Source organism: Oncorhynchus nerka, linkage group LG28 (assembly GCF_034236695.1).
Source record: "Oncorhynchus nerka isolate Pitt River linkage group LG28, Oner_Uvic_2.0, whole genome shotgun sequence".
Classification (NCBI taxonomy): domain Eukaryota; kingdom Metazoa; phylum Chordata; class Actinopteri; order Salmoniformes; family Salmonidae; genus Oncorhynchus; species Oncorhynchus nerka.
Window position 1 is genome coordinate 59,002,913 of NC_088423.1, and position 18,835 is coordinate 59,021,747.

An 18,835-nucleotide genomic window follows, 5' to 3' on the forward strand; every position below is an offset into this window, starting at 1 on the left:
CTACTAACTCAACAAGCTGTTGAGATCACACAAAGGGAAAACATGCCTTCGGGGAGATGGTGGAAGGGGTTCCATCATCTCCCCGAAGGCGTGTTTTCCCTTTGTGTGATCTCAACTGTGAAGATGCAGAGCATGGGTTGTGACACTTGCATAAAATGTACTGTACAGCAACGTGATGATGCGAGCAGTGTGCACGTGGCGTTACTTCCCCAACCCTGCTGAATGCTTATGGTTATTGCGAATGAGGCTTCAGGGATTTTACAGCAGAGGCACTACAAGGAATCCTTTGATTGAATGCTCCGTCCTCACATGTCCCTGAGCCTGTGTAGGGATGTGATTAGAACTGTGACTGAAGACGTGGGATGGTTTGGATTGATAGATATCTTCTTCTTTTTTTATGTCACTTTTTTTATGCCCCTCTAGTGGCCAAAAGGCTGTATTATCATGGTCAGCGCAATTGAGTGCTTCCACCATTTTAAAGTAGTCAACTGGGTGGGACATCTAACTTCATTGGTGGACCCTCCTGGTCATCAGGAGTGATCAGCCAACCATGAAGAAGAAAATGGACTACTTCAAAATGGAGATTGCCTCAATGACACTGCCCATGCAACTATAATGGTACAGATACTAGTGCCACGTTCGAAACAACTGGGACGTCGGAGAAAGAGTTTAAATTATGATGTCAGTGATCTTCAGGTCAGAACTCTGAGTTTCCGATTTGGAATTCCGAGTTGGATTACCGTTCAAATCAATATTTTTCCAATCGGAGCTCGTTTCTTCAGAGTTCCCAGTTGTATTGAACGCAATGAAGTCGTAGATATCTGAGTTCTGAGTTGTTTTGAACGTGGCAGAATCCTCTGTCTACCTCCATGAGAACCGCGTCGCTCCCCAAGCAGGAAGTGGGAAATTAGGAGATCCGGAAGAGAGCGGGCCTAAAAGGAATGTTCCATCACACCTCGAGGATTGTCAAGAGGTGCATTATTTTCACATCTCAAATATATATTTTTGACTGCAGGAAATTTTCATAAAAAGTAAGTAATTTAGATTAACATGAAAGTATTTACTACGCGCTCGCAGGATGAAATGCAGGCTGAATTGAAAAACCAATCCGAGCTCGACCAGTGCCAAAATAATTTTCGATACAAGCAGAGCCAGTAACTGGAACAGGAAATACTATTAATTTACAATGAACATCTTCATGTTTAGTAGCTAGACATCTAGCTAAGATTGTTCTTCATATCTGTCATTGTCTAATATAAATATATAATTCCCTGCACCGTCTTTTCTGATTCCACTGTTATCACTGCAAATTAAAATGTTACAAGGTTTGATGTCACAAAGATCAGCAATCAAGAAAATGCTAGTGATGTAGCTAATTTACAAGCTAGTTATGTCAATGTTATTTGTTTAATCTCTCGCATGTGCACTTGACAAGGCAGCACATTTGAATGACTATTGTTGCTACAGTGGTCCAGTCGACCAGTCCAGCTAATACACGCAGAAATACTAGTTAACCACATTGAATACACAGCTGCCTGGATTTTTTTCTTTCTTTCTAGCTGACGTTAGCTAATTAAGCCAATTGTCTTGCATTTGTATTATGGACGTAGCTTTTCTAACGAAACACTCAATCTACATGTGTGGTGGTGCTGGCAGCCTTCAATTCTATGACTACTCCTCGTCAATGGGCAATACAATAAGTGACTATTGTGGTTAACTTGGATTCGCTAGAATAGATCGGTTAGCTGACAACACTGAAACAATGCGCACGTTTCAAAAGGGCCGAAGTCGTGAATAGTTTTGACGCTGGATGGCCAGATCGGGAACAAGAAACTCCCGTGTGGGGAATCGTAAGTGGCTCGTTTTAAACTGGTTTAATCTTGTCCTGGACTTGATACCATGGCTTGTTTTGACTGATTTCACGTCAATGATATGGCAAAAAAAATCGCTAGATAGCTAGCCAACAACTGTAACGGTGTATTTGAGAAACAAGTGTTCATTGTGCAAATGTATGTATGTTTTCAATAAACATTGGAGACGAAATATTGTTTACATGTTGTCAACATTTTAAGCCAACTCCGTCTGTTTTGCACCACAGTTGCGCAGACGTCGGTTTTGTAGCTTTTTAAGGTGCTTTGCTACACATGGGGTGTGGTGTGGTATGGTATGTATGTCACAACTGCGCCAGAAGGAAGACCATTTTGTTGTTTCAGAGAGGGAGAGTCCCATGTAAACGGATGCATCCTCCCTCCTTTTCCCATCTCGGAATGAATGGAGCCACGTTGCGTACTACCCGCTCATTGAATACAGATGCCAGCCTTGTGCTGAGTTAGGTCTTAGTTAAAATTGGCCCTTCTTGCTGAGACTTGGATGATGGCCAAAGGCAGCCTAAAAAATACAGATACACCACAATCCCAGTTTTTGAAAGACTTCATACTGGTTATTCATTTGCCTGATAATGTTTTATGATATTCAGGACCTGAAACCCATCTATCAAATTCATAGGAAGATGCATGTCTGAATAGTGATATGCCAACGCAATGTTTGTTTCTAACCGCTCCCAGGAAAGTGCATTTCTGGCAGTCACATTATGGTGTGTGTGAGAGATTGTGCAAGCCAATATAACCAGCATATTCTCCCCAGATGTGGAAGGCAGCAGCAGGTCAATCCGTCACCGTGGCGGTGGATGATGGAGGTGATGACTGGGAGACAGATCCAGACTTTGAGGTAAGTCAACCATGGTCATGAAGTCCCATTTCAGTTTTAATCCAGAGCAATGGCTGTTTTTGCTGTTTCATCTTATTAACACCACCATATCCTCTCCTCCCTCCTTACCCTATGCCCACTAAATCTTTTTCTTTGACTACTTCTCCTCTCTCTCTCCCTTTGCCTCCCCTCTTTCCCCATTTGTCTTCCTCTTTCCTCTCCTCCCCCGCTGACCCCTTGCTCCTTATTTCCGTGCTAACAGAATGACATTTCAGAGAAGGAACAGCGATGGGGGGCCAAGACGGTGGAAGGCTCCGGTCACCAGGAACACATTAAGTAAGTACCGCTGCTTCATCATCCTTGTCATCAACAACAGTTTTCATCATCAGCGTCACTACATTTCTAACATGATCATTTCAATGTCATTCTAATCATGGTCTTCACATTGTCTACCTGTTGACGATATTACATCTTTAATCGTTTCATTATTCAGTTAACTTTATTTTTATTTTTATTGGGCTGTCATCAGGTTTTTGAGGATGGCCAGTGAAGCTCAGTCATTCTTACCCTGTTATTTCTCTCCCTCCTCCAAATCTTTTCCCTCCTACCCCCCCCCCCCCCCCCCCCTCTCCAGTATCCACAAGCTGCGTGAGAACGTGTCATCGGAGCACAGTGACCTGAGGCAGAAGGAGCAGGCCTCCATGCCCAAGGCCTCGGATGGCTATGGGGGCAAGTTTGGTGTGCAGCAGGACCGCATGGACAAAGTGAGTGGTGACCATAGTAATAGAATTATTAGAACGGTTAATGCCCGTCGGACCACAGCAATTTGATTATATTTTATTTTGGTGACCACATCTGTAGAAAAGCTGAATATCCAATGATTCAAAGCCCAGGACCAACAGCTGATCGCTATTACAACCGTCTCCTGAGGGAGCGCAGGAACATTATTTTGGAACGGAATTAGTTTAACCTCATCTGATTGGCCTAAATTGCCAATTGTTTACTTTTACACATGCGCACACAGGAATGTTGCCGTGCGTTGACTGTGATTTGTGGCAAAAGCAGCTGAGCTCATCATTGCCGTTTGAATTGTGTTATCCACAATGCTCTAGCCCTCTCTCATGCTCTCTCTCTCTGTTTGTGTGCACTGTTACCATTTGTGTGTGTGTGTGAGAACAGGATGTGACGGTGAGCAGGCAGGGGGGGGGGCATTTTTTTTTCTGCCTGCACACTGCTCAATGTGTTGTCAATATTATGACTCAGCACTGTTTACCCCACTCTGTGTGTGACTCTGCTGTCAACACCTGATCAAACCACTGCATACCCAGCAGTCAGCCTCACACTGTTTGCATTTATTCACCTCTCTCTTTCTCTTATCCCCCCCCCAGTCTGCGGTGGGCCATGAGTACCAGAGTAAGCTGTCCAAGCACTGCTCTCAGACAGACACATCCAAAGGCTTTGGGGGGAAGTTTGGAGTGCAGGGCGACCGTGTCGACAAGGTACGCTAATCATGGTCACATTCGGCTCTATGGTCAGGAAAAAAAAACTCATGACCCATGACCACATAGCGATTTTACAGATCTCCCTTGTAAGATAGTTTGAGGGACCCAATAGAATACCCAATTATAGGATGAATGAAAATAATAGAATAATAGAATTTGAGTAAGTGCCCATCTCTCAAGTTGTCATTTAGATGAGAATACTTGAATAGCATGAAAAGATACTGGATGATGGTGCAGAGAAATACTGCGTTCTCCTTTGGCTGGTGACTTTGTTAACTTCAACATGGAGATCTCTCCCTTTTCAGTCCGCTGTCGGGTTTGACTATGCCGGGAAGACTGAGAAACACGCATCGCAGAAAGGTGATTTTACATGGTCTGTTAAAACAGGCAAACAACACAAGTTGAACAGTTCAATGTTTTGTAACTCTGGGTAGAAGTTGCACAATTTAGCTCTGATCTAAGATCAGCTCACTATCCTTAGTCCCCACAAATCCTAACTGTATCCATCAGGCGGCAAAAGGCCAAACTGACCTGAGCCTTCTGAATACACACTCGTAGCCACTTCACATAGTTCAGAACTGTCTGCTCTGTAGACCATCTGGATGTAATAGTATCTGGCCCAGTCAGACCTTTATGGTATTAGGATGGGTGTGAGTGGCATCCGATGCTGTGTGAGTGAGTATGCTCCTGGCTTTTAGCTTTCAGTGCTCCCCGGCTCCAGCTGCACTCCTGTGATTCCATGCTGTGACCACCATTGTTCCTCACCCCCATCTAGTTGCTAGCTCTATGTGCCCAATCCCGACTGAACCCCTAGCTCATAAGGCACTTAAACAAAAATGACTACATTAAGCAAGATGACCACAGCTCCACCTTGCCCTCTGACAAACTAGGTGGAAATGTACCCGTATTGCTCACAAACAGTCAATCCGAATTTTACCCCCGACCTACTGTACATGAAGTGCCTAGATGGTATGGGCTAGGGGTTGATTTTTGTTGTTGTTGATTTGAGTATTCATCACTGCAGCCACCATTCCCTGCTTCAGTCTTGACCCCTCCCCCTGCTTTGATGTGCAGACTACTCCACAGGGTTTGGGGGGAAATACGGGGTGCAGGCAGACCGCGTGGACAAGACTGCAATGGGCTTTGAATACCAGGGCAAAACGGAGAAACATGACTCCCAGAAAGGTTTGTGTAGCAAGTAATACACACACATAATTTGTACATGGACACACCCACACATTCATTCGTGCACACATACATTCGTGGGGAAAAATATGGTGAAAGGTTTGTGTAGCATAACATGAGTACACAGTCGTGTATATAGTACCAAAAGTTTGGACACCTACTCATTCAAGGGTTTTTCTTTATTTTTTACTATTTTCTACATTGTAGAACAATAGTGAAGACATCAAAACTATGAAATAACGCATATGGAATCATGTAGTAACCAAAAAAGTCCATTTGATGTCACAAAGCTGTCTAGTACTTTTAAAAATAACCTCTCCTGGTTTCCAGTGGTTTGCAGAAGATGTCTTCCTTCATTGACCCCCCCCCATAAACTTAATGGACATATGCCTGGCCCATCCAGCTGTAACGCATAGAATTCACTGGCTTGTATGCGAAGCAGTAATTGTTTCAAAGCATCTCCTGCCATGTCACTGATGTTGTTTGATGAAGACATTGTTGTAGTTTTTTTGGGCCTTTTCCCCCAGCATTGTCCCAGCCATATCTGCGGCAACAGGAATAATTAAGACATCCACAATAGTATGGGGCTTGCCTGTCCTTGCCACTCGGTAACTCACCATATAAGACACGCCTTCCCCTTCTTATTAATGGTTTCTGTTGCTTTTAGACATGTCTTACTACTCGAAAGTTGTCTTAATTCTTGCTCAAATATCTCCCGTGGCTTATTCTTCAAATTGCCATGTTTTGTTTCTAAATGTCTGCGCAATAGTGAAGGTTTTATTGAGTTGTGAGAGAGTACTTTTGCACATATAATACACTGTGGCTCAGGAAAGGCACTACTCCCAATAGAAGTGAACCCCAAATCAATGTAGTTCTCATCATATTTGCGTCTCTTCGATGGTCCAACGTCTATTCGGTGCTTTCCTGGGTAAGGGGGCAGTAGCTCTTCGGCTGCATCAGATTCACAACTGTCAGTGTCCATGCTAGCTGGGCTAACAACAAATTTAAAATGACTGATGCTAGCATTGGAAGTGCTCGTGGGAGCAGAACAACTTGTGTCATCGACAGGTGCAGATGTAGTACTAACATCAAGGCGGTGGCCCGTTCCTGTAGGTTCATGCTCTACAACATCCGCAGAGTACGACCCTGCCTCACACAGGAAGCGGCGCAGGTCCTAATCCAGGCACTTGTCATCTCCCGTCTGGATTACTGCAACTCGCTGTTGGCTGGGCTCTCTGCCTGTGCCATTAAACCACTACAACTCATCCAGAACGCCGCAGCCCGTCTGGTGTTCAACCTTCCCAAGTTCTCTCACGTCACCCCGCTCCTCCGCTCTCTCCACTGGCTTCCAGTTGAAGCTCGCATCCGCTACAAGACCATGGTGCTTGCCTACGGAGCTGTGAGGGGAACGGCACCTCAGTACCTCCAGGCTCTGATCAGGCCCTACACCCAAACAAGGGCACTGCGTTCATCCACCTCTGGCCTGCTCGCCTCCCTACCACTGAGGAAGTACAGTTCCCGCTCAGCCCAGTCAAAACTGTTCGCTGCTCTGGCCCCCCAATGGTGGAACAAACTCCCTCACGACGCCAGGACAGCGGAGTCAATCACCACCTTCCGGAGACACCTGAAACCCCACCTTTTTAAGGAATACCTAGGATAGGATAAAGTAATCCTTCTCACCCCCCCCACCCCCTTAAAAGACTTAGATGCACTATTGTAAAGTGGCTGTTCCACTGGATGTCATAAGGTGAAAGCACCAATTTGTAAGTCGCTCTGGATAAGAGCGTCTGCTAAATGACTTAAATGTAATGTAAATGTAGTACTGCTGGTAGGAGCAGTACTACCAGTAGAGCTGGGATGCGGGCTTTACTTTTTTTTTATTTAAAAAAAGGCTACTCAGGCAAGGGGGAAAAAACCTTCACCCAAACTATATACATCCCTGTTGGAAAATCGAAATGAGTTTAAAATATATATATATATATATATTTATTTGTCATACCAGTATGGGAATAACTGCTCTATCATCACTTCTTCACCAAACTAACCCTGTTTCAGATGACCATTTTACCCATGCTACGTAGATTATGGAGATGTAATTTATAGATCGGCAGGTAAGGGTGCTCTCGAGCGGCTAATGTTTTTTTTTTTTTACTATTCGCCCATCAGATTTGCCACCAATAATCCTTATAGGACACGTCACTGCACTCTACAGTATACTCTTCTGTAAACTGCTTATCTTTGAATACCCGTCACGAGATCCACTGGTTGTTGCTTATTTATAAAACCTTCTTAGGTTTTAACTGAGATATCTACTCCAGTCCACATCATCCACATACATCACCCGTTCTGCCAGTCACATTCTGTTAATGGTCCCCAAAGCACACACATCCTTGGGTCACTTGTCTTTTTAGTTCGCTGCAGCTAGCGACTGGAATGAGCTGCAACAAACACTCAAACTGGACAGTTTTATCTCAATCTCTTCACTCAGACTCAATCATGGACAATCTTACTGACAATTGTGGCTGCTTTGTATGGTGTACTGTTGTCTCTACCTTCTTGCCATTTGTGCTGTTGTCTGTGGCCAACTGTGTTTGTACCCTGTTTTGTGCTGCTGCCATGCTGTGTTGTCATCTTAGGTCTCTCCCATATTTTTATTTTAATACGTTTATTTGTAATCCCAGCCAACATCCCCACAGGAGGCCATTTGCCTTTTGGTATGCCGTCATTGTAAATAAGAATTTGTTCTTAACTAACTTGCCTAGTTAAAATAAAGCGCAAACCAGATGGGATGGTGTATTGCTGCAGAATGCTGTGGTAGCCTTGCTGGTTAAGTGTGCCTTGAATTCTATTTAAATCACTGACAGTGTAACCAGCAAAGCACCATCATACCTCCTCCATGCTTCACTGTGGGAACCATACATGCAGAGATCATCCGTTCACTTACTCTGCTTCTTCCAAAGACTTGGTGGTTGGAACCAAAGTCCAAATTTGAGATTTATCAGACCAAAGGACAGATTTCCACTGGTCTAATGTCCATTGCTTGTGTTTCTTGGCCCAAGCAAGTCTCTTCTTATTGGTGTCCTTTTAGTAGTGTTTTATTTTTGTTGCAGCAATTTCACCATGAAGTTCCGGATTTCACGCAGTCTCAGAACAGTTGCTGTTGGTGTCTGTTACTTGAACTCTGTGAAGCATTTATTTGGGTTGCAACTTCTGAGGCAATTAACTTTAATGAACTTATCCTCTGCAGCAGTGGTAACTCTGGGTCTTCTTTTCCTCTGACGGTCCTCATGATTGCCAGTTTCATCATAGAGATTGATGGGTTTTTGCAACTTCACTTGAAGAAACATTCAAAGTTCTTGACATTTTCCGCATTCACTGATGTTTTAAAGTAATGATGGACTGTCGTTTCTCTTTGCTTATCTGAGCTGTTCTTGCCATAATATGGTATTTTACCAAATAGAGATACATTCTGTATACCACCCCTACCTTGTCACAACACAATTGATTGGCTCAAACACATTTAAGAAGCAAAGAAATTCCATAATTTCACATTTAACAAGGCACACCTGTTAATTGAAATGCATTCCCTGTGACTAGCTCATGAAGCTGGTTGAGGGAATGCTAAGAGTGTGCAAAGCTGTCAAGGCAAAGGGTGGCTACCTTGAAGAATCTCAAATATACGTTATATTTTGATTTTTACGCTTTTTGGGGTTACTACATGATTCCATATGTGGTATTTCATAGTTTTGATGTCTTCACTAATATTCTACAATGTAGAAAATAGTAAAACATTAAGAACCCCTTGAATGAGTAGGTGTCCAAACTTTTGACTGGTATGGTACATTAAACAGAAATTATTAATATAACAGCCTTTTTTAAATGAATTTGTCAAGCAACAAAATAACTAGGACTTTACAGTGATGGTGAAACTTGGGTAAAAAAATGTATTAAGTGGGTTAAAATCTTCATAGAGGTGACACAGGGTTGACGGAACATCAAAATACTGAATTTGGCGCTTTAGCAGGTCTTTATTCATATAAACAAATGTATTAATTCAATTGTCCATGTGGTCTATTTTGAAGGGCACTTCATTTAATATAACAGCCTTTTTAAAATTCCATTTTTGTGCCCAATTTCTACTTAAAATATCAAAGGCCACTCATTTTGTGGAACAACCCTACAGGATGTGCAGGTTTTACATCCTGCCCAGTTCTGACACCTAATTCGGTTTAAGTTTTTTGATGTTGTTTTAGTGCTGGGCTTGTAACAAATATCTGTACATCCTGTAGCTCCACCGGTTTTCAGTGTTCTTGCCAAATTCAGTGCTTCGTTGTGCTTTAGCTTGATCAGCTGCTGTGCAGTTCCTGTTTAACTTGGTTTTGGGGCTGTGTGTCAGTGACTAACACCTTGCCTGTAGAATGTGTATCCAGATGGTGCCTTGACTGAACTCCGAATTCTCTGCCTTGGGGGCAAGCCCAACCTATTTTTTTTTCTATGATTAACTATATCTGCTATTTTCCAACCACTTTCCCGGGTATCACCAGATTACACCAAAGGTTTTGGCGGGAAGTTCGGAGTGGAGACGGACAAGGTGGACAAGAGCGCCTTGGGCTTTGAGTACCAGGGCAAAACCGAGAAGCACGAGTCTCAGAAAGGTGTGTCCCTCTGTCATGCACACACTAGGCTTGGGCGGTATCCAGAGTGTCATATCCCGACCTTGTGTGCAATACTGGGATATTCAGTAATACCAGCACTGAACACAAGGGGCCCTGTTTTCAAAACCCACTGATACTCTAATCCAAAAGGTTAAATGCTAACAAGTAAATGTAAAATCTCATAGCGAATGCTAACAATCGCATTGCTCACACTGTGTACAGTCTCCAAACTAAACTATACAAGTAATAAAAAAATGCAAATATTAGACAGCGAGGCTCTTGATCCAGGAGGTGATTCTCTGGTGTTACCAAGCAACTGCTTGATTTTGGAGGAAGCTAAACAGTTAGCCAGATAGCTAATTAGCTACTAAATTAGCACATTAAATGCACAACTGCAGAGCATTTAGCACATTTTAGACAACTTAATAGTTATAAGATATCTAGCTGGCAAACATTTTAGTTATTCATTCCATACTGTAAATTGATCACCTGGCGCTTTCTGCACAACAGTGAGTGACTCAAGGCTCTGGTCTCGTTCTGTGCTTGTAAACAAACACCACGTGACTGGGGACTATTGGTAAGCTTCATAATGAGAAATTATGTGACCAGTGAAATGAAGAACTCAATCTTTCTCCTAACATATTGCACAAGTTGACTGCAGGCATTTACTTAAAAAGTAGGTCAAAATATTCATATTTATTAAAACACAGAAATAGATTCAATGGTATTGATGTTATTGAAAATCATCATCGTGTCTTTTTCCAAATACCCCGGTGTATGGTGTACCGCGCAAGCCTTATGCATACTTTTTTTCCCTATTGTGCCTGTGTAACAAGAGGGATGAGGCGAGACAGTGTGGGGCCGTCTATCTGCAGAGTATGTACTACACCTCCCTCCGCTCTAATCAGACTAACTCATTTTCTCTCTCTTACAGTGCCCCAAATATCCTACTAGCTAAATAGAATTTTGTAGAATCTTGTTTTCAAACTCTCCTGAAGGCCTGGAAACATGTTGCCTTATCATTAGCTTTCCCTCCCTGATTACGCAATCCCAGGCTGAAGGTATCAGAGAGAGGGAAAGGTGACCTTCCATTGTTACCCATACTGCACCAAGGCAGTGTTTACAGCCCAGGTGTTGGTCACACAATGGTTGAGATGGTGGCTCTGACACGTGTCCCTGAGGGTCTACACGGTAGCCATCTTTGTAGTACAGAATGTTATCAAATATGTTATCCGGTAATGTACTGTATGCCAATCAGCCATTGGAATTTTCCAGACTGAGTTATCTAACTTGGGCCTACCTACATTGCACTTTAGTATCCATTCTAATATTCTCTGTGCCCTTCACAGATTACGTGAAGGGCTTTGGTGGCAAGTTTGGTGTGCAGACGGACAGACAGGACAAGTCGGCCCTGGGATGGGACCACCAGGAGAAACTGCAGCTCCACGAGTCGCAGAAAGGTACCGGTGGTTTGACCTGTGTTTACATGGGTTTTATTCCACCTAACACATATCCTTAGTAGCAGGAAAACGCACACAGGATATGTTCACACACACTTTTTACTGATGTGGTCATTTTATGGTTTTACTATTGAGTTAATGAGGTTAAAGTACTTCCTTTGTCTGGTGGCGTGGCATCTGCCACAGGCTCATAATAGAGGAAGTGACAACAGATGGAGCTAGACAGACTAAGGACTGATCATGTAAATGTAGTGCTCAGGCTGGATTTACTGGCTGTGTTTAGCACCTTGGTTCTTTTGGTTTAAGTTGTTAACAAAGTTTTCATACTGTAAGACCGGATGGGCGTGTGTTTGGTCTGAGTGCAGCTGAGTGCAGCTGATCCGTGTACTTGTTTATATCTGTATGTAAATGTGCTTGTTTGTGTATTGTGGGCTTGGGGTAGAGGTGCTTGGCCAGCCTCTCCTTGTGCTCATAACCCAGGGCACACTGGTCTTGCTACTCCACGAGTCTCAGCAAGGCACCGCATACTGTCCTTCCTTTTCTTTCCAAAGTTTATTCTCTCTTTTGTCCCAGCACTGTTTTGTAAGTCGCTCTGGATAAGAGCGTCTGCTAAATGACTTAAATGTAAATGTAAATGTAAAGTGCCTTTGTCCTTTACCCGTCCTAGTTCCCCTTCAAAACGTCACCCCTACTGTACAAACCTACCTCGGGTCGGACGATATTGACAAAATAGAAATTCATCACCAATAGCGTGTGTGTCCTTGTCAAAAGTTTGGACACCTACTCATTTCAGGGTTTTCCCTTATTTTTTACTATTTTCTACATTGTAGAAAAATATTAAAGACTATCTATTAAAGACTAACATCAACTATGAAATACCACACGGAATCATGTAGTAACCAAAAAAAGTGTTAAACAAGTCAAAATATATTTTAGATTCTTCAAAGTAGCCACCCTTTGCCTTGATGACAGCTTTGCACACTTGGCATTTTCTCAACCAGCTTCACCTGGAATGCTTTTCCAACAGGCTCGAAGGAGTTCCCACATGCTTAGCACTTGTTGGCTGCTTTTCCTTCACTCTGCGGTCCAACTTATCCCAACCGTCTCGACTGGGTTGAGGTCAGGTGATTGTGGAAGCCAATCTGATGCCGCACTCCATCACTCTCCTTCTTGGTCAAATCGCCCTTACACAGCCAAGAGGTGTGTTTTGGGTCATTGTCCTGTTGAAAAACAAATTATAGTCTCACTAAGTGCAAACCAGATGGGATGGGGTATCGCTGCAGAATGCTGTGTTATCTATGCTAGTTAAGTGTGCCTTGAATTCTAAATAAATCAGTCTCACCTGCAAAGCACTCCCATACCACCCTTCACGGAGGGAATCACACGTGCAGAGATCATCCGTTCACTTACTCTGCGTCTCACAAAGACACGGCGGTTGCAACCAAACATCTCCAAATTGGACTTATCAGACCAATGGACAGATTTCCACCAGTCTAATGTCCATGTCTCGTGTTTCTTGACCCAAGTAAGTCTCTCCTCTGCAGCAGAGGTAACTCTCGGTCTTTCATTCCTGTGGCGGTCCTCATGAGAGCCAGGTTCATCATAGTGCTTGATGGTTTTTGCGACTGCACTTGAAGAATCTTTCAAAGTTCTTGAACATTTCCGTATTGACTGACCTTCATGTCTTAAAGTAATGATGGCCTGTCATTTCTCTTTGCTTATTTGAGCTATTCTTGCCATAATATGGACTAATATGGTATTTTCCCAAATAGGGCTGTCATCTGTGTACCACCCTTACCTTGTCACAACACAACTGATTGGCTCAAACGCATTAAGAATGAAATCAATTCCACAAATTAACTTTTAAAAAGTCACACCTGTTAATTGAATTGCATTCCAGGTGACTATCTCATGAAGCTGGTTGAGAGAATGCCATGTGTGCAAAACTGTCAAGGCAAATGTTAGCTATTTGAGGAATCTCAAATATAAGATATATTTTGATTTGTTTAATGCTGTTTTGGTTACTGCATGATTTCATCAGTTTTGATGTCTTCACTATTATTCTACAATGTAGAAAATAGTTTTAAAAAAATAGCAGTAAAGAAACCTTGAATGTGTAGTTGTTCTAAAAGTTTAGACTGGTAGTGTAGTTGCTATTACAAATGCATATAAATACATTCATTTTGGACATTCCTATTGTATGGTAACGCAACCCTTATTCAGAAATATTAACATAAACACAAGTAGGCTACAATGGCTACAGATTACGGCTAAAGAGAAAGGTAGTGTGAATATCGTGGAAACTGACAACTGGCTAAATGCTTATCAGTGCACATTTGTTTCGCGATACCAACAAATACACAAAGAATTGCCCAGCCCTACCCTTTCTCCATTGTCAGGGCGGCAGGTAGCCTAGTGGTTAGAGCGTTGGGCCAGTAACCGGAAGGTTTCTGGATCGAATCCTCAAGCTGACAAGGTAAAAATCTGTCGTTCTGCCCCTGAACAAGGCCGTTAACCCACTGTTCCCAGGTAGGCCGTCATTGTAAATAAGAATTTGTTCTCAACTGAGTTGCCTAGTTAAATATAGATTACATTTCTATTTCTTTATACCATGAGCTTCATTCCTTTTTTTTACTTGAACCCTTTCTTAAATTTATGCGATGGTTCCCTAAAAAATCACTTTACGGGTGAACTATCACTTGAATCTGTGAATTAAAGTCATTCTAACTATTTATTCTCTGCTGTTTACAGACTACTCTCATGGGTTCGGAGGGAAGTTTGGCATCCAGAAGGACCGAATGGACAAGGTACAATGTCTCTATACCTAATATCTAAAGACCGGGGAATTCTCATCTATTGTCTGTAATTTACTCTCCTCCACCTCGTTTGAATGGCAGAGCGCAGGTAACTTTGAGGATGTGGAGAAACCAAGCCCTGCCTACCAGAGGACCAAGCCTGTGGAAACTGGTAAGTAATCACAAAACCAGTGTGTGTATGTAAATGTGCAATATGTTTGTCAAGATCATTGCAAAATCTGAACTTGAACCACTGGTTTGATTATGATCTGCCCTCCCCTGTGTCATCCCTCCCTAGCCGGCAGCAGCACGGGCAGCATCAAGGCCCGCTTTGAGAACATCGCCAAGCAGAAGGAGGAGGAGGACAAGAAGCGGGCGGAGGAGGAGAGAGCTCGCCGCCAGGCCAAGGAGAAGCAGGAGCAAGAGGAGGCGTGGCGCAAGATAGAGGAGACAGCTAAGGCCAAGCCTGCCTCCCCGTCTCCCGAGCCCAGCCTTACTGTTAGTCCCACCCCTCCTGTCCAGAAAGCCGCACCTTTGCTTGTACCTGCAGCTGCCGACCCAGTTTACCAGGTGAATGACAACCGGTTAACATGCCTACATGCTCATCACTTTTTTTTTTTGCCAGTAGTTTGCTGTGTAAAATATGGACGAGTACATCCTTAAATGGATGCATCAGTCCTTCATGCAGTTTAGTGACATTGGCGTGAACAAGGATGGTCTGATTTTTATTCCAATGCCGCAGTCCTTTTTTCGCTTTTCCTTTGACACTTGACTTTCCTTCATTCTTACTATGCTTTCTGTGATGTTTTCATAGAGGAAGAAAAAGAAGGTAAAGTCCCAAAGATTGAAAATATTCATAGTTAAGGAGGAGTTTGAATTTACCCGTGGGGTTAGGAGCTGTTTTCTGACTGTCTCTCTCGGCTGGCTGTGTCAGGACTCTGGTGTGTACGAGGATCCTGCAGCAGAAGAGAATGGGGAGGAGCTGTACGAGGCGGAGCCCACCTCCCATTCCTCTGCTGAGCAGATGTATGAGGAGCCTCCCGTCCAGGAGGAGGCGCTCTACCAGAGTCCTGACGAGACAGGAGGTGAGAGAATGAGAGTGAATGAGGTGAGAGGGGAGGAGCAGGACATGCCATTTGCTGAGTCACTGTGAACCCCATTTCTAGCTTGGCTCTTTCTCATTAAAAAAAATTCTGTCCTATCTATTGCACTGGTCTGAAAGAACTGACCAGGTGAAAGCCAGTCTAATGATGAGCTTCTACCTAATTGTTTTCACCTGTCAAGTCTTTTCCAATCAGTGCAAATTTAAGGAGGGAAGATGTGTGAACGACATTTTTAAGCGATTGAGCCATTGGGAGAATCTCGATTGGATTTGCTCAATTCCTTGCATCCTCTCCTCGATTATGTGAGTAGGGGAAGAGGGAGAACTTGGATACAAATGCATTAAATGACTCCCTTTCTCCAGTAGCTTGTCATCAGGCAAATTGCCTTTACAGGGGAGGAATCCCAAAATGTGTAAAGTAGTAAAAACAGGAGAGCTAGTGCCAGACATTTTATTGATAAAAAGATTGCTAGAGTATTGTTTTTAATCGTGTGCATTTCATCCTACATGAAAACTACAGCTGATTCAAAGGGGGTGTGGTGGATTACAACACTTTTCCCCATAGGATATACACTTAAGTATCCTCGGCCGGAGAAGAGTATCGAGGAGAGGCGCATGCTCCTCCGTTCAGCTATTAATCAATTGACATTCATATATGGTGACAATTTAGAGGTTTCCAGGTCACGAGGGAGAGGAGGATGGAGTCAAGGAGAGGACTGAATTTTGCCCAATAGACAATCTCCCTTTGTGGTCCTGTGTCTTCTGTGAATGACCTGTGACCTTTTCCCTGCAGACGCCCAGAGATATGAGTACGGTGAGGACTTGGGGGTAACGGCAGTAGCCCTGTATGACTACCAAGCAGGTGAGTGGAGCCAAGCCCTCTATAATCTATACTTTAATCACATCTATCAAAACTCTATTTTTTAAGATCAAGAGCTCCTCATAATTACCCCCAAAATACAATAACTCGGACACATTCATGATATACACAAACCCTTTTAACATTATTTATAATATGAGGGCAATGGAATGCGAAGTCAACTGCTATGAAATGTCTGCCTTCCAGCTGGTGATGACGAAATCTCCTTCGACCCTGATGACATCATCACTAACATTGAGACTATTGACGAGGGCTGGTGGAGGGGTGTGTGCCGGGGTGCCTACGGCCTCTTCCCAGCCAATTACGTTGAGCTTCGGCAATGAGCCCGCCCACTACACCAAACAGTCTCCCCATCCCTCCATCTCTTCTAAATCCACTCTTGCGCTCTGTCATATTGTTGATCACGGTGCTTCTTTCAAGTGTGCTCGACATTCTCAGGTCTTTCAGCTGTCCCAGTCTTTCTTCCTTTCTCTCTCTCTCCTCGGGAAGAGGCTTCAGGCTGATCAAGGACTCAGAATAAAAGGAGAATCACTGACAACACTCACCCTGGCTCGGCTACGCAGTAGAGCAAGAGTAAGCGGGCGAGCCCAACTTTGACAGAAAGGCCTTTTTATTGTAAAGCAAGTCATCAGAAAAACACTACTCCCATTATAATATCTAGTTATATTCTTGGTTCTATAACATGCCAGGCACTCTTGCTGCTTTGCCCCACTGGCACCTGTTAGTTAATTTACTTATAAATTGAAATGTTCCCTCGTTGACATGTATTCAAACTTCCAAGGTATCGATTGAGACCTGGCGGCTACATTATCACGCACAGTATAGGTATTACGATCACCAAAGATCGAGATCAGAGGTGACGTAGAAATGAACACCAGGCTTTATGTGCATATAGTGAATTTGGGGTCCTCTTTTTATAACGATATGAAGTAGCTTTTAGAACAAGCTTGGAACTAGTATGATGTCAAACACAACTGGACATTTTTTATTATGTTTTGATTAAATAATGCCACTTCCGGAAGTTGATTGGGGAACTAGCACTTTGGATCAGTTTTGTAATAGTACAGACCAGTGGTGAATTGATTGGTGTGTAGCTGGTTCGGAGAGAGGTCTGACATAGTGCATTGTCTGAGCTGCGGCGATTTCTTTCTCTTTGGAACTCTATTGTTTGCTTTAGTTAGCAGATATCAGATAATGCCAAGAAACCGAAATGGGGATTTTGGTTTTTGAGGAGGTGTTGTTGAAAACGGGATGTTTGCCTGGGGTTACCCACATTTTTGGTGTAAGGCCTGCATTTGCTTAATCATGGGGCCAATACGATCACCGTAGATGGTGTGAATCTCTGTTGCGTCTCGTCTCCACCTCTTCTCATTGTCATGAAAGACACCAGAAAGCATTAGAAGAAAATAAACAGTGTAATTGTCTTGCTTTTTATTCACCTGCCCATAGTCCTGCGGTAGATCATATCAGATAGCATGCTGAAAGTAAATGATGTACAGAAAGGTGTTTTTATGATGCGCTGAGAAATATATTGGGTAGAGAAAGTACCAGATTTTCGAATCCCTGCCGTCGCTGCGTGTTCGATGTGGACAAGACCTGTCTACATCGGAATAGATTGGAGTCTGTCACGTGTTCTGTGTCATGTCTGTTGCGTGTTCATGTACTGTATGTGGGATTATGTCTGGGGCCACATTGACATCCTTATCATGACCAACATGTGTACTATTTGACTGAGTGACTGAAGAGTGATATTTATTTATAGGGGGCTATAAGTACTAAATAAGGCTCTGAAGCAATATTTGGCTATAAGGGGATTTTGACTGTGGTTGTTTCTAAAAGGCAGAGTGATTTATTTTAACCGATGACAATCTCACCCCAATGTCACGGTGATCTAATGCAGTAGTGTAACTTCAGTAGGTGTGTGGGGATGGGATCTCATCAAATCAATTATTTGAGGTTTTATAATAAAAAGTGACCATTTTATATTTGTTTATTTCTACTTGCTCAAGTCGCCACATTATCTGCTTGTTCTTTTTTTGTAAGTCAATTGTTTGAATAAACGTATGGATAGTATTTTGGTCACTTCGATTCATCTTTACAAATACTATGTACATCATGAGGATTTGTTATACAGAAGCTGTTCATTTCAGGAAGGGGCGTTATTGGCTTTATTGGCATGGTTCCCTTGTGCGCTGAATAAATGTAATTCAACCACTGAAACCCCTCCCACTTGCTGGCCAACAAATTTTCTTGTGGAGTTGTCATTCAATAGGGGTTTAAGTACATTTATCTTGAGCCTTCCCTTTAAATACGGTGTACTTTTATTTATTTTTGCTAGAGTTTTGTCCACAGACTCAATAGAATATATAGCGAGAACGGGTTCAGAATATTAGGGGTCAGATTTGTCTCTTCCAGCACTAATTGGTAGATTTCAAAATACTCTGATCTTGTAGATTATTTAGTGTTAGGAAAGTATTTATGAATCATAAACCGGTTTGGAGAGCCTTTATGCATGAAAGAGAAGTGGTTTGATTCTTTCTGAAAATTACC

At 42.9% G+C, this 18,835-nt stretch overlaps 1 protein-coding gene across 5 annotated transcripts; it reads left to right on the forward strand.

The window, feature by feature from the left end:
• The first annotated feature begins 877 nt into the window (after positions 1-877).
• LOC115113449 (src substrate cortactin-like) lies at positions 878-18,358 on the forward strand. 5 transcript variants are annotated; one of them, XM_065012941.1, is made up of 15 exons: positions 878-973; positions 2,644-2,727; positions 2,969-3,042; positions 3,341-3,470; positions 4,095-4,205; positions 4,514-4,568; positions 5,283-5,393; positions 9,938-10,048; positions 11,398-11,508; positions 14,260-14,315; positions 14,406-14,475; positions 14,602-14,873; positions 15,238-15,388; positions 16,199-16,267; positions 16,472-18,358. In XM_065012941.1, the coding sequence occupies exons 2-15, from the start codon at positions 2,644-2,646 to the stop codon at positions 16,606-16,608; spliced, it is 1,542 nt and encodes a 513-aa protein (XP_064869013.1). In that variant the 5' UTR covers positions 878-973; the 3' UTR covers positions 16,609-18,358. The 5 variants fall into 5 exon arrangements, with proteins under 5 accessions (XP_064869013.1, XP_064869016.1, XP_029496965.1 ...); XM_065012944.1 differs by having other exon boundaries at positions 893-1,031; positions 15,238-15,411; positions 16,472-16,560; XM_029641105.2 differs by having other exon boundaries at positions 894-1,031.
• The last annotated feature ends 477 nt before the right edge of the window (positions 18,359-18,835 follow it).